The sequence below is a fragment of the Pteropus vampyrus genome, unplaced genomic scaffold (genome assembly GCF_000151845.1).
Source record: "Pteropus vampyrus isolate Shadow unplaced genomic scaffold, Pvam_2.0 Scaffold496, whole genome shotgun sequence".
Taxonomy (NCBI): Eukaryota; Metazoa; Chordata; class Mammalia; order Chiroptera; family Pteropodidae; genus Pteropus; species Pteropus vampyrus.
Genome location: NW_011889277.1, coordinates 277,832 through 292,026, shown reverse-complemented (window position 1 = coordinate 292,026; position 14,195 = coordinate 277,832). Strand labels below are relative to the sequence as shown.

Genomic DNA, 14,195 nt, shown 5'->3' with positions numbered 1-14,195 from the left:
TGATGTACCAGGACACTTAGGGCGACTTTCACAAAATCGCAGCCAAACAGAGGAGCAAACACCGGGAACGCTCCCTAGTCATCAGTATGCGAGATGTTGCTCTGTTCTGGTAACAGGTGGTCCTAATGGCTACGGGAGCCTAAAGGGAAACCTTGAGCCAGGCTTTGGTTACGTGCCTCACACACAGTCTTGCGGTGTCTCCCCCAGCAGCCCTAAGAAACAGGGACCCTTCTCCCCGCACCGTACAGATGAGGCACTGGATCACGGGGAAGCCTGAACTCAGGGACGGCTCGGCATGGCGCAGTGGGGACTCAGAATCGGGCAGAGAGCTTCCAGAGAGGACGCCTGGGCCACTGAGACTAACTAGGTCCCTCGGGTGGCAGGCAGGCCAAAACGGAACAGAAGCTGAGCCAGCCAAGTCCACTGGGGTGGGGTGGGGGTCATTAGAAGGCAGGAACCCAGGCCCGGCCCCATAGTGCTCACTGAGGGGGCCTGGGTGTGGCCTAGGATACCTTTCTTGTCAACAGGTGGGACTCTGACAAGCAGCCCCACTGAGACCCAAGGCCCAGGATGAAGTTATGGTAACCCCTGGGCAGACAGACACTTGCGTCTCCAGGCCAGGGCCCTAGGACCCTGCTAAGCTGCACCGATGTCACTTGGCCAGGAGTTGGAGGAGCCTGAGTGGCCCCTCTGGGCCAACAGACCACCCATTCACCTGCTCACCCTCAGACTCAGGCATCCCTTGGGGAGAAAAGCATTTTTCATTTTCCAAGAGACTTCCACTGAATTTCACCAACCCAGGGAGGCACAATGCAGGTGACTGCTACTTCCAGTTAGCCATGGCATTGATTTCTTGGAGTGGTTTGGGGTGTGGGAAGGACATGGGGGGGAGCATGAAGAATAAACCTTTGACTGGTCCTCGCTGTGGCCGTATGAGCAGGGTCTGTCACCTCCAACCACGGAGGGCTGGGTGAGAAGTGCAGGTGGCTGCTGCAGGTTTGACTCCCAGCTGGTGTGCACCCTTTTGTGTCCAAACCCTCGTGGGGCCCCTCCCCTTCCCATACTGACTCCGGGCTCATTCACACCTCTTCCTCTGGGCAATGGGATAGTAGCAAACACCACATAAGCAGAGGTTTGTAAAGTGTTTGCAAATTGGGGGCTTGCTCTCTGATCCAGGAGTACGCCGCAACCCCCACTATATGAACAAGCCCCAGCTAGCCTCCTGGAAGGTGAACTATCCCAGCTGCCCCAGCAGTGGCCTCAGACACTGCAGTGATGCTGTGACCTGAACCGCCCAATTGGCACACAGAACTGTGAGAAATAAATGTATGTTATTTTAAGCCACTAAGTTGGGGGACTGTTTGTTACACAGCAACAACTAACATGAGAAGTTACATGACTCCTTCAGAGTCACACAGGTTGCTGAAGGCTGGGAGTCTGTCTCTTTACCCACTACATTCTGGACTCAGCTCAAGGAAGGCTGTTCAAAAACCTCTTATAATCTGTGCCACCCCCGCCCCCACCCTCCACTGGCCACCAATCCTGAAGCCCCCGGGATGATATTAAAAATATTTAGTATGTTAAGTCTCTAGCATGTAAAAATGGAGCAAGGTCCCAGAGGCCCCCTGGCATTCTTGGAAGGAATCCCTTAGTGCTTGGGTCACGGGAGGTCTGGGGTCCTTCAGGTAGCAGTTACATACCAACTAGTATGGAAACATTATTTAAAGCACCATTTTGCCTGTACAGGTAGGTACCAGCAGATCGTCGGCCCTGCTGGTCACAATACTTAACCTCCTGCTTCACCGCTTTGAGGAACCAGGGGGTTTGTTGAAACAGGTCCCCACAACTTCCCAGATGTCCCTTAACATGGCCCGCCCCATCGCCACAGCTCCACACAGTACACAGGGCCTTGCTTGGACACCACACAGAAAACGGAGTATCCTTGGATAATTTATTCAGAATTTTCACATAAACAGATAATTATCTCATATCTTACATGCAGAGCAATCGCGCTATTCCCCACCCCCTCCCCGCCCCGCCCAAAAAGGCATATTCTGTACATTGCGCTACTTGGCTCTTGTAGGAAAACACTGAAAAAAAATAATAATTGAGCTTTTGGTGGGTTTTCTGTTTCTGAGTTGTTTTCCATGAAAGCTGAGACACATTTGATCCTGAGAGGCTGACGGCGGATGGAAGGTGTCTACTGCTGACACGCAAGGCCGAGGCCCCTCAAGGCACACGAAGTAGGAAAACTAAATAAGCCACTTCTCAATGTGTGTGTGGGGGGGTGCACACTCATTTGGGGGGCTACTCCCTCCTTCTCGAACGAGACCAAGAGCCTGAGATTCATGATCTGCTTTTGAACGAGGACTTTTAGGGTCCACGGCCAAATAAAACTCTGGCTGGAGTCTGGTTCTGGACCTTGAAGGTGACAGTGAGTTCAAAACGTCGTTGTTTCTAAGGGGACCCTAAGGAAACATTCACTTCGGTTGCAGCCCCTGAAAGTCCATCATATCCTCTCACGCGTTTGAAAAGAACACAAACCGATCTGTTCTTTCCATCCAAAACCTCACCTCTGGTGTAAATCAATATTCTAAAGAATATTCTGGAAGGTTTTCTGAAGGGACACCATTCTATGTTCACCATTTACATGCAATCAGCATTTGCCCCATTCTGCGCTCCCAACAAAACCATAATTTCTGAGTAGCCTGAGGTGTCAAGGACTCACCAAGTGGCATCCAAAAGTTTTTAATCCCAAACGTCCACTTAAAAGGAGAAAAATGATTGTCGCTGGGACAGCAGCACATCCAATCACTGGCCCGGATGGCAAGCACGGGCCACGCCCTGACGGCTTTCCTGCCCACTGACTAAAGTTACGAGGCCTACAAAGAAACACCTCCCAACCCGACAGGCACATTTCGTGGCAGCCTGTTCGCTCTCCTGGGAGACGGGGAGAGATCTGTCCATCGGTCAGCAGCTGTCTCCAGTGGTCACGGGTCGTACGTGAGACCCTAACGTCAATTCCGACACTTTCTCTCGGTCGTGCTCAACACCTATCCAAGAGAAACAGCAACATGTCTCTCTTCCTACCAGCTCAAAAATGACAGGAAGTCACCCAGAACCGCTCCTGGAATACAAACATTTCCAGATGTGTGTTTGACATCCCCGGTCCAGGGAGAAAGTGATGTGTTCGGTATTCTCCTCCAGGAAGAAATGACTACATGGATTTCACCACGTGGACAAAAAGGGTTTTCACAATAGTGAGGCATCTTTATAAACAAACATCAAAAAGTGTCAACCTCGGCTGGCTTTGATGCTTTTTTTGGGTAAGCCATCACTACAACCCCCTAGGACAACCATGAGTCGCCAAGACCAAAGTTCTGTCATTACTGAGTCGACACTATCTGGTACAAAAGGAGGTTTGTGACCCAACGGCTCCTCACTCTTCTCACTGCAACAGCAGAGACAGCTAAATAAAGTCCCTGAAATCTCTTGTACATGGGGCCCGGCGTTCTGGGCAAGCAGAGAAAGGTGTGTCGCCAGGGGCAACGCCTAAAAGTGTGACAAGGGCTGCGAGGTCTGGCGAGAATGACGACAGCCCTCCCGGCCTTATCCAGATTTGCACAGGGGTGTCTCAAAGCCCCACAGAGTCAAACAGCATTGGCTTGAGGTCGACCAAACCACAATACGGGGTCCAGGGTTTTGTTGCTAAGAGACACGTTCAGCATGCTGCTGGTTGTGGGTTGGGATTTCCCAACGTGCCCCCTAAATGCTCAGAGAATAAAAGGAGACCCTGCCTTGGGTGTTTGCGTGTGAGGCGCCCATGACTGTGAGCTGACCCACCGCCAACAGCATCTCAGCCTGAAAGGAGCAGGAATAAGCCGAGGGGCGGCCAGGGTGCCGCGGTGCTCACTTCCAGGGGACACAGTAGGTCGGGTGGGGGTGTCAGTTCTACACCAAAGCCTGCTTACCCTGGCAGGGGACAGGGCAACTGCTCCTCACCAAAGAAGGGCAGCTCGGGTGTGGGCGTCTCCTCCCCCCACCCCCACCCCGGCCCCCGTCAGACACATCACAACGACCTGAGGCTCGGTTCATGTTTGGGAAGCACGGTGTTAACAGAGGATCAAAAAAAAAAAAAAAAAAATTAAATTAGGAGACTATTATCTGCCAGGAAAAGAAAGGATCTATGCTCACAGAAGGCCACGTTTTATTCCAAAGCCCTCTCTCAAAATTCTTCCTGGTCCCTGGCATTCGGAATCAGCTGATACGGATCTTCCCTGATTCGGATCGGATCCAGGAAGAATTGTGAAGTCTCAGAGATGTCCATTATTGAACCACATCCTACCAGTATGCTGAGGTAGACTGTGCTGGAAAAAAAAAATTCATTGCCCCACATTCACCTGTTTATTTTCCTTTGATAAAAATTTACATGCGCTCCATTTTTTACTAAAGTGATTTTTACAGTGATTTTTATATATTAAAATAAATAATTTTCCCCTAATATAAGAAAACCTTTCTGAATTAGAAAAATGTGAAAACTGCTGCTAGTGTAATCTACGGCCACTACAAATTTACTATGAAAAGAACTAAATACCTAGATCTACGTGTTGTTTTTTTTTTTAATTTACTTACAGATCCTATGTACAAAATGAATTTGGCAAAAATAGTTTCTGTACTCTTGCTCATTGTACCCAATCACGGAGGCCCCCCAGAAATATTTTACATGCTGTAATTTCTCAAATCGTATAAATAAGAGAGCAATAGGCCGTTGGGATTTGTGTCTATCTGTGCTCTTAATCAGGAACCGAGAAGGTTCGGAGGTCGCCCCTGCGCCTGTACCGTCCCTCAAGCCCACAACTCTTAAGAGAAGGAGAAGGGAGGCATCGAAAACTTTGAGAAAATGCACTCAGGGATAATCAGCGTGAAGATGCTGATGAACCGAAGTGACGCATTCACCGTGTTCTTTATTTGAGCAGCTGTGGTGCTTTTTCCCAAAGGGAAGAAACCGTGGGTCCAGGCCGGTTCGGAAGTTCGGGGGAGCGTGAGCGTCCTTTGCGGCTTCTCCTCCAGGCTCTGCTCCCGGAGGGACTGCAACGGCTGAGCACCTGAGGGTTGGCCCAGGCCCCACACCTGGCCCAGGTGAGGTCGCGGCACAGAGCAGCGTCTGGGAGGTCAGTTCTGAGGACAGTCGGGAGCCCTGAGGTCGGAGCGGACCGACGGGTGCGTCTCGCTTCGCATCGTAGTGCTCTCAAAGTCCGTCCGTGCCGTCACGCTTCGGGATAGGATTTTGTCGTTTGCACAACCACCATAGGACATGCACACCCCCTGAGGAGGAGCGTGGGGTACACACAGGCAACCAGGAGAACCCTAGAGCCACAAGTGTGTTCCAAGAAGGTCCAACTCCCGGCAGCTGCCAGCACAAACCTAACCGCCGTCACGCCCAACTGCCTACGCCCTCAGCGAGGGTGGCCTCACGACATCCACAGGGGTTAGCAGCGAACGTGGCTTTTTTCCCAGAAAATGGATGCATTGCAGACCAAGCGGAGGCCTCTGGTGCCTGGCGCCCCCCGACGCGGGCCGAGTGGCCGCCGGCCTCCCCCACCCCAGGAAACGGTCAATAACTTATGAGGCTGATCGGAGAGTTTTAAAAAATTAAATAGGTCACAAATATATTCTCAAAACTCTACCATCGCAGTTCTTTTTCTTCCTTTTGTTTTTGTTTTGTTTTGTTTTGTTTTTTTTCTTTTTTATGTCTTGGCTTTGTTTGGTCTTGAAAAGATCTATTATCACTCCAAACCACTCCTACCGCTTCCAGAAAAAAACGTTTTTTCGCCAAAGTTAAGGGAGAGAAGACTCCTGAGGCTAGACTTGGGGCACAATAAGAATCAGTGGGGGGCACAGTCTCTCAGTAGGGAGGGGCGGTGCTGGGGGCCAGATGGGAAAAGCAGAACCTTCAGGAGCCGATCCCCAAGGTGTCAACTCAGGACGAGCGCTTTACGCACACGCACACACACACCCAGCCACGTCTACCCTGGACACACGCACACACGCACGCACGCACGCCAGACTGCAGATACTTATCCAAAGTACGAAAGCAGCAGCTATTGGTCAATGTGAGGAACTGATTTTGTGAAGGAAAAAGAATTCTTCAGCCTAGATGAGAAAAACCTTTCTAAAGCCCACTCCATAAAGCCCAGAATTCTACTGGGACAGGGTTGGTTTGTTCTTTCTTTCTTTCAAACGTTTGTTCCACACCCAAGTTTTATGTTTTATACTGTAGCTCAGACACCAGCCAAAAAAAAAAAAAAATCTTTGTAAAAACAGGTGATCTCTCTCAATCGACTAGAAAAAGAAGTGACATCCTGGCTTGACCCCGCAGTTGCCCAAAAGGACAGCAGCCACCGAAACCCCTTCCATGTTCACAGTTACACTCTCTGAAGACTCATCAAATTGGCCATCGGTCAGATGCATCTGAAGTCATACAATGAACTGAAACGGGCAGTAACGTTCTCTGAGCTCCGCTGGATGCTGGCGGGTCGGGGAAAATCCTGAGAGTTCTGGAGGCCTTCAAACCAAAGTAGAGCGACCGGGGACCCCTCCCCCAAACAGGCGCCGTTAGGAAGGACTAGACCGTGGCAGAGTCAGGACCCGCCCGTTTTTCTTGCCCCCGTTCATGTGGGTGTAGGGGACGTGATCCTCGTAATTCCGCTTCAGGCCCAGCGTGGACCCTCCGTCCTCTTCCCTCTGAGAGTGTGAGGACCGGTCCAGGGGGACGCTCTCCATGTCCTCAAACTCCATCTCCAACTCCTCGCTCTCGGGCGCCTTGTTCTCCTCACTGTGGAAGAAGGAAACTTCCGGAAAGCTGGGGTGCAGGTCGTCCTTGAGCAGGTCGACGATCTCCAGGAAGGTCGGCCGCATCTTGGGGTTGAACTGCCAGCACATGCGCATCAGCTCGGTGCTAAGGACAGACGGACACGTTAGGGATGAGTCCGGGGCTCCAGCCAAGCAGCCCCCACCCCACCCCGCCCCGGTGGCCCACACCCACAGACGACAGGCGCTCATTTCAGACAGCAACTATGTGCACAGGTGACAGACAGTCAAACAGAAGCAGTGGTTCTATCGGGGCTGAAGGTGGTTTGGAAGCGAGAGCCGAGGGGGCTGCCTCCCCCGCGGGCCAGATCAAGAAGGGCCTCTCCTGATGCTGCCACGTGTTGGAGACCATGGCTCCTCATGTGACATATCCTTGCACCCGCCGGCTGAGCTGTGTGGACTGGACCAGGAGGGCTGGCTCTGAGTGGCTGTCCTGCAGGCCGGCAGGAGGGCCTTAGGACAGTGCTAAGCCAACAGCACCCACGACGGGCGCTGAGGGCTTGGGCTTTCCATTATACTTCTTCCGTTTCCCACTGTACCTTCTTCTAGGGAAGAGGTTGGCAAATTTCGGCCCCTGGACCAAACCTGGCCCCCTGAGTGTTTGTCTAAATAAAGTTTTATTGGCACATGGTCACATCCATTTATTTACGGATTGCCTGTGGCTGCAGAGTTGAGGGGCTGTGACAGACAGCCACATGGCCCACAAGGCTGAAAACACTTACAAAATGGCCCTTTACAGAAAAAATTTGCAAACCCTGCCCTAGGGCCTACTGAATGTCCCTGATCCTAGAACCATGGCTGGCTGCTCATTGGCATGGCTAGCAAAAGACCTCATGAGGCATATGGACGAATACTTTGCTCAAAGATTCTAAACAGTCGATGGCCATGCCACCTTGAACATGCCTAATTTCGTCTGATCTCAGAAGCTAAGTAGGGTAAGGCCTGGTTAGTATTTGGATGGGAGACCACCTAGGAATACCAGACACTGTAGGCATTAAAAATAAAGATTCTAAACAACTTTTTCCCCTCAATATTTAAACATAGGTTTATCCACCAAGTTGTAAAATATTTTATAAGCATCATTTGAAATTTCAATCGCTGCATCATAATCATGTATCGATTTACTGGGCAATTCTCGTATTGTTGGATATTTAGATCATTTCAACTTTTTTGAGACTTTGAAAAACGTTACTCTGGGTAGCTCTTACAACAGAGTGACAGGAATGATTCTCTAGCCATACCGTTGCTAGCACTGAATATTAAAACTCTCTCTCTCTCCCTCCCTTCTTTCTTTTCTTTCTTTATTTGCTCATTTAGGGAAATATTACTCTCCTTCAGTTTACTTTATGCTGACCGGACTATTAGTAGGGCCGGACTATTTTGCAAGTGTTTAATAGCGTGCTGGGTGTGTTGTCCATTTGGTCCCATAACAAATACTTAAAATAAAAATCAGGGGGATACATAATACCAATTTCTGACTAACTTTCTTAATGTTTATGCTCAGTGATGTTTTTCCAATATTACTGAGACATAACGGAATATGACATCGTATTAGTTTCTTGACAAAATTTTAAGTGTATAGAGAATAGACAGTTAAATACAAATCTTCCACACCAGCTCCCCAGTTCCCTTCCCCCAAGTTAACCACTGCTGTGGGGTTTCCTGTACAACCTTCCAAAGATACGCTAGGTAGTAAAGCCTACGTGTAAAGATGTGATATGCAAATACAAGCATGCATATAGACGTGACGTGCATAGTGTGCATGCAACAAAATGATTTGCAAATGTAAGCACACGTGTCCATGACACGCAGACACAGATGTATGTGTGCAAAGATACAATAGGCAAATGCAAGCGTGCATGTAGACACACGATAGGCAAACGCAAGCATGCATGCGAAATCTCTTTTAAGTGAACACCCCTTTCTACACTTACAGTCTCTCTGGACAATTGTCGGGTTGATCCAGATACCCTCCATCCATGACAAATTTCAACACTTGCTCATTAGACAGGCCTTGGTAAGGCTGTTCTGCCAAGCTGGTGATTTCCCAGAGGACCACGCCGAAGGACCTGCCGACAGTTGAGAAGAGGAACAAAGAAGCCATTAAAATACCTACACGCGCACCTTGCTTCGTTTACTAGAATCTGGCTGGCCAGTTAATTAAACGATTCATGCTGTGCTCAGAGGATTAGTCTCCACCGGAACGTGACAGTGGCCATGCAAGAGTCCTCACACATGACACCCCTTTCATTTTCTTGATGGAGAAGTCGTGAGAAGGCAGGTTTTAACGGCCCCCTCCTACTGATCATAGTGGAGGAACCGGGAACTCAAGCCCAGCGCTCTGTCTGCCAACCCACGCACGACTCACCACATGTCTGAAGAAGCAGTGAAGACCCCGTCCTTCAGGGATTCCGGCGCCATCCACCGCACGGGGAGCAGGCCCTTGCCCCCTTTCCGGTAGTAATCCGTCTCGTAGATGTCTCTGGTCATTCCAAAGTCTGACAACAAACAGTTTGCACGCTCTTACCTTTCAGTCTGTGGCCCAGGTGTCTGCCATCTTCACTGCCCTGGCCCGCGTAGAGCCCTCTGACAGGCTCGCCTGCCTCACGTGTGTGCTCCCTGGGTGGCCACTAAATCCAGGGGAAACGGATTCTGAGGGTGCTCATGGGGACGAGGAGGGAGAGGACAGGCCACTCTTTAAAGGGAAGGACATGGAACCACCAAGTGGGGACAGAGTGATGTTCCAGCCCGGAGCTTGGGAAACGCTTTCTCAGAAATGCTCCCTTCCCGCCCATGACTCACAGGCATCCCAAATGGAACTTTTGACTCCGCAGCCAACCACTGCCCCCCATTGGATAGGGCTCCACCTAACAGCCAGCTGCCAGACCAGAAAGCCAGGTTTGGGTCCTCCTTTGACCACCCCCTTTCCTCACACCCCTTATCCAAGGCAGCGGTGAGTCCTGCCCCACTCCACACCCCTCTCTCGTCATCTCTCCTGGCCCCACCCAGACCCACTACCCTCTCTCACCTGCAGGACCTTCCCTCCATCCCGACCCTCACAGCCCACTGCCCGAGAGAAGCTACCTAAACAGAATGACAGCGCTTTGTCACCTCCTGCTCCCCTTGCTGGCATAGGATAAGGTCTTTGGGGTTCATACAGGATAACGTCACCTTTGGCTTCCCACTGACTTTTATTGTAGGGTAATGTCTTTTTGGATCATAAACGGGGTCACATCACATCCTGCCTTGCCCCAGCTGCGTCATATAAGTTCTAGGTGACTTACTATGACTTGCAAGACCATTCTGGGTCTGGCTCCTGCCTCTCTCCTTAACCTCACAGTCCATGCTGCTGGCCCCCTCTAGGTCCCTTTCATTCATGCCACATCAGCCATCCCCCGGCCTCACGGCCTTTGCATGTGACAGCACCCCAGGATGCTGTCACTCGGCTCAACTTCTGCGGGTCTTGGGTGAGATGGTGCCCCTGCAGATGGAGGCCCTTCCTCCCTGTCACGGAACTCCGTGTCCTGGGATGCTCCTTTCCCAGTCTTCACTGCCTGGTTTGTACCAGTGTGAACTACTTTATCGTGTTCATCTCAAACACCTCTGTCCAGGACTATCCGTGGCGATGAACACACTCTACACCCCCACTGTCCACTATGACAGCCACTGGGCGCAAGGTGGCTGCTGGACACCTGAAATGGACTCATCTTTCAATTTTACCAAACATAAATTAACTTAAATGTCGACAGCCACATGTGGCCCGTGGCTACTGTGCCGGGTGGTGGTGAGAAAGACTACGAGCTGCATGGGGACAGAAAAATTCATCATCGCACCCACAGCACCTCCTCCAGCGACCTGCACATACGAGGCACGTGAATATTATCTTAAAAAGTGAATGGGTGATTTAATGAATGAATGCAATTAAATTATGGTGTGAGGATCGGCCGCCCCTTCTAAAACCACTGGAAGAGATTTCACAACACATGATAGAGAACTCCTTCTGAAATTAAGCGTGGCCTGGGCCGTGTGTTCGACAGCAGAAAGCCAGACAAACCTCCGATTTTGACGGTGAAATCATGGGCAACCATGCAGTTCCGAGCTGCGAGGTCCCGGTGCACGAACTTCTTGGCGTTCAGGTACGCCATCCCGTCCGCGATCTCCGCCGCCATCTGGACCATCTCTTGCAGAGTCGGGGGAGGGCGGCCAGGGTTGTTCTAAAGTCAGAACAGAGGGTTGTGTTGTGTTCAGCGACACTCGGGCACACGGCCCCACCGGAGGCGGAGCCCGGCGGGGTCCCCAGGGGCCACTCACCTCAGCCTCAGGCCGCAGGGAACGAAGGTAGCTCTTCAGGTCTCCGTGGGCCATCAGCTCCATCACCACCAGTGTCGGCTGCCCCTTGGACACCACCCCCAGGAGGCGGACCTGAGGAGCAAGCATAAGGGGGCGGTTATCAGGAGGGTCTGCGGGAGACTGTGACACCTCAAGGTCTCCCTGTCCGGTTGTACCCAGCACCCTGCTCCTAGGTGGTATGTGGTCGACCTTGGTCCATCAGGCTCAAATGCCAAGGTCAACGCCCCGGTGTCGGGGGAGGGCTGAGCGAGGCAGGAGAATTCGGGACTCGCAGTCTGGTAAGGGGGGCGCAGACAGAGCCGCCCGCACGGCAACCTTCCAAGGCAAGTGCTCGGCTATTTCCTTGCCATCTCTAAGCACACGTAGCGCATCCCTGCGCCCAGGCCTTCTCATCCGCTGTCTCCTCTGGCCAACCCTCTGCTCCCTCCCACGTCCACACAGCCCAGGCCCTACGCCCTGGACCTCCTCGCTCAAGCACACCTTCTACACTCCCGAATTCCCAGGCCCCCGACCCTGCTCTCCCTTCCCACTTTGCCAGAGCCTCATCTCCTGACAACGAACCGACTGGGTTTAGAGTCTGTCTCCACCCACAAGGGCGGGAATCTGCTGCACCACAGACAAGAGCGGGTGCTCCATCAACGTGTGGGGGGTGAGAGGAAAGGACTCAAGGCTCAAGGAGGAACCAGGGGACACTGTGGGGCAGAAGGCCAGGAAGAGGTTGTGCCGACCGGAAGCGGGCAGGGAAGAGGGAGCTGAGAAGAGGATGAGAAGGTTGACTCCAGAAAGCACCAAGGCGGCAAGAGTCTGGCTCCAGGTGACTTGGGAGAGGATGAGATTGGAGCAGGGAGAAGGGAGACCTTCTTCCCACCTTTAGGATGCTCAGCAGGGCGGGGGCTGGGCAGGGGGTCCCCACCGACTGTCCTCATGCTCTGTGCAGGAGGAGGGACGAGGGAACCAACGTGAAATGATAAAGGAAAAGAATAAAATGGAACAAGCCTTGCCCAGAGGCTCACTTAAAACAGAGTCGAGAGGCTGCTGGGAAGTGGGGCCTCTGCACAGCTTGTGCCTCAGCTCTCAAGAGCTGACCTGTCGCTGAAGTCAGCTCAAAGACGAGGGAGGCACAGCATCCTGGAACCACCACAGCTGCATGGACAGCTGCGGACTCGACCTCTTCCTTGTCGTTTTCGCCCTTCTCGTTTGCATGCTGGAACTAACCAAGCCCTGTTAACGTAGCCAGGACCCTCCATTTGCAGGAAAGCTTGCACTTTGTGGGTTTCGAGATGACATGCCCTGCCTTTCTTTGTTCTCTCTGGAGGGCAGTGTAGTTGCTACCTGAACCTCTGTCCCCTGGGCTGCAACTTTCTGCTCAGACAAATGCCTTCTGTTCTTTATTACAGCCCGAATCTCCTCTTCGGTTAGCAAAAGCAGCAGACTCACCACGTGATGGCAGGTGAAGCCCTTCATGACCGAGGCCTCGTTGAGAAACTCGATGCGCTCACGCAGGCTGGCCGACTCGTTGACCGTCTTCACCGCCACCCGGGTCTCCGCCTCACCCTTGATGATGTCCTTGGCGTTGCCCTCATACACCATGCCGAAGGAGCCCTGCCCCAGCTCTCGCAGGAGGGTGATCTTCTCCCGAGGCACCTCCCACTCGTCCGGCACATACACAGAACAGGGGAACACTACTCCTCACTTATCTACACGGCCTGCTCCGTGATCCCCAGCCACCTCCCACCGAGCCCCCCACACATGCTCATTAAGCGACTTCTCTGATCCTGGACCTGTGCCAGGCACACAGCTGAGAAGAGGACAGGTGTGGGTCCCGCCCTCACAGTGGGGACAGCAGAGGCTGGGGAAGGAGCCACATGGGTCCAGGGCTATGGCCCGTAAGTGCTGCTGAGCCTGCATCCCCATCCTTCCCATCTGATTTCGGAGCCCCACTGCCTAAGGATGCCACTTCCCATCTAGGGCTGTTGTTTCTGCAAAGTGCCAAGGAGATCGGGGACCATCCAGCCTGTGAACCCCTGGCCATGTGAGTAAGCCCATCCAGGACCACCCAGATGCTCCACAGGCAGGCACAGCCACGTGAATGAGACCAGAAGAACCGGCCAGCTGAGCATGGCCAGGGAGCAGACCCATCAAACCGAACCAATTAATGGTCATTGTTTTAAGCCACTAAGCTTGCAGTGGTTTGTGATATAGAAAATGATTCGCAGACAAAGGCACCGAGGCCTTGTAAGAAAAGCCAAAATGGTCCCTGTCTTCCTCTGCGCCATCACTGTTAAGGGCCACACTGTGTCGCCCCCAAATTCATATGTTGAAGTCCTGATCCTGGAACCTCTGAATGTGACTGTATTTGGAGATAGGGTCTTTAAAGAGGTAATCAAGGAAAAACGAGGTCATTGGTGTGGGCCCTGATCCAGTCTGACCGGTGTCCTTATAAGAGGAGGAAATGAGGACACAGACACACGCAGATGGATGACTGGGTGAGGACAGCCATCTACATGCCAAGAAGAGAGGTTACAGACCCCACCGTCACCCTGACCTTGAACTTTCAGCCTCTAGAAATGTGACAAAATAAAATTCCGTTTTCTAAGCCACCCAGTGTCAACACATAGTTACAGCGGCCCTAGCCAACCCTTTCGGTGGCTGATGGCTCATGCAAGGACACTGGATGACACAAGAGCTCTCCACCCAAATGAACTCGCAGATGCTCAGTGAGGGCTCCCTGCCTCCAGGGGTCTGAGCCCAGCTCTCTCCTTGTGTGCAGCACTTGTCTCAGGTCTTCCCGACCTCGAAGGCCCTCGAGCCCCAATTTCCAGCCCTGACTGGGCGCCCTGGTGCTTTCAGCCTTTGCTGCATTCCCAGAAAGCAGCAGGATGGCGGGGTGCCAAGGCAGCCCTGAGGACCAGCTTCCCAGCCCCCGACGTGCGGTAAAAACGCCATTTCCAGCAGGGAAGGGAGGCTCCTTGATC

At 52.3% G+C, this 14,195-nt stretch overlaps 1 protein-coding gene across 1 annotated transcript in view; it reads right to left on the bottom strand.

Annotated features, from left to right (window-relative positions):
* Positions 1-4,913: 4,913 nt before the first annotated feature.
* The window catches only part of INSR (insulin receptor), a 114,045-nt gene continuing 104,763 nt past the window's right edge, over positions 4,914-14,195 (bottom strand). Inside the window, exons 18-23 of the mRNA XM_023524818.1 lie at positions 12,658-12,902; positions 11,182-11,292; positions 10,925-11,084; positions 9,239-9,368; positions 8,805-8,939; positions 4,914-6,958 (exon numbers count right to left, since the gene is read on the bottom strand). Coding sequence (XP_023380586.1) covers positions 6,616-6,958; positions 8,805-8,939; positions 9,239-9,368; positions 10,925-11,084; positions 11,182-11,292; positions 12,658-12,902 — 1,124 coding nt within the window. The 3' untranslated portion in view covers positions 4,914-6,615. The remainder of the gene's footprint in view (positions 6,959-8,804; positions 8,940-9,238; positions 9,369-10,924; positions 11,085-11,181; positions 11,293-12,657; positions 12,903-14,195) is intronic.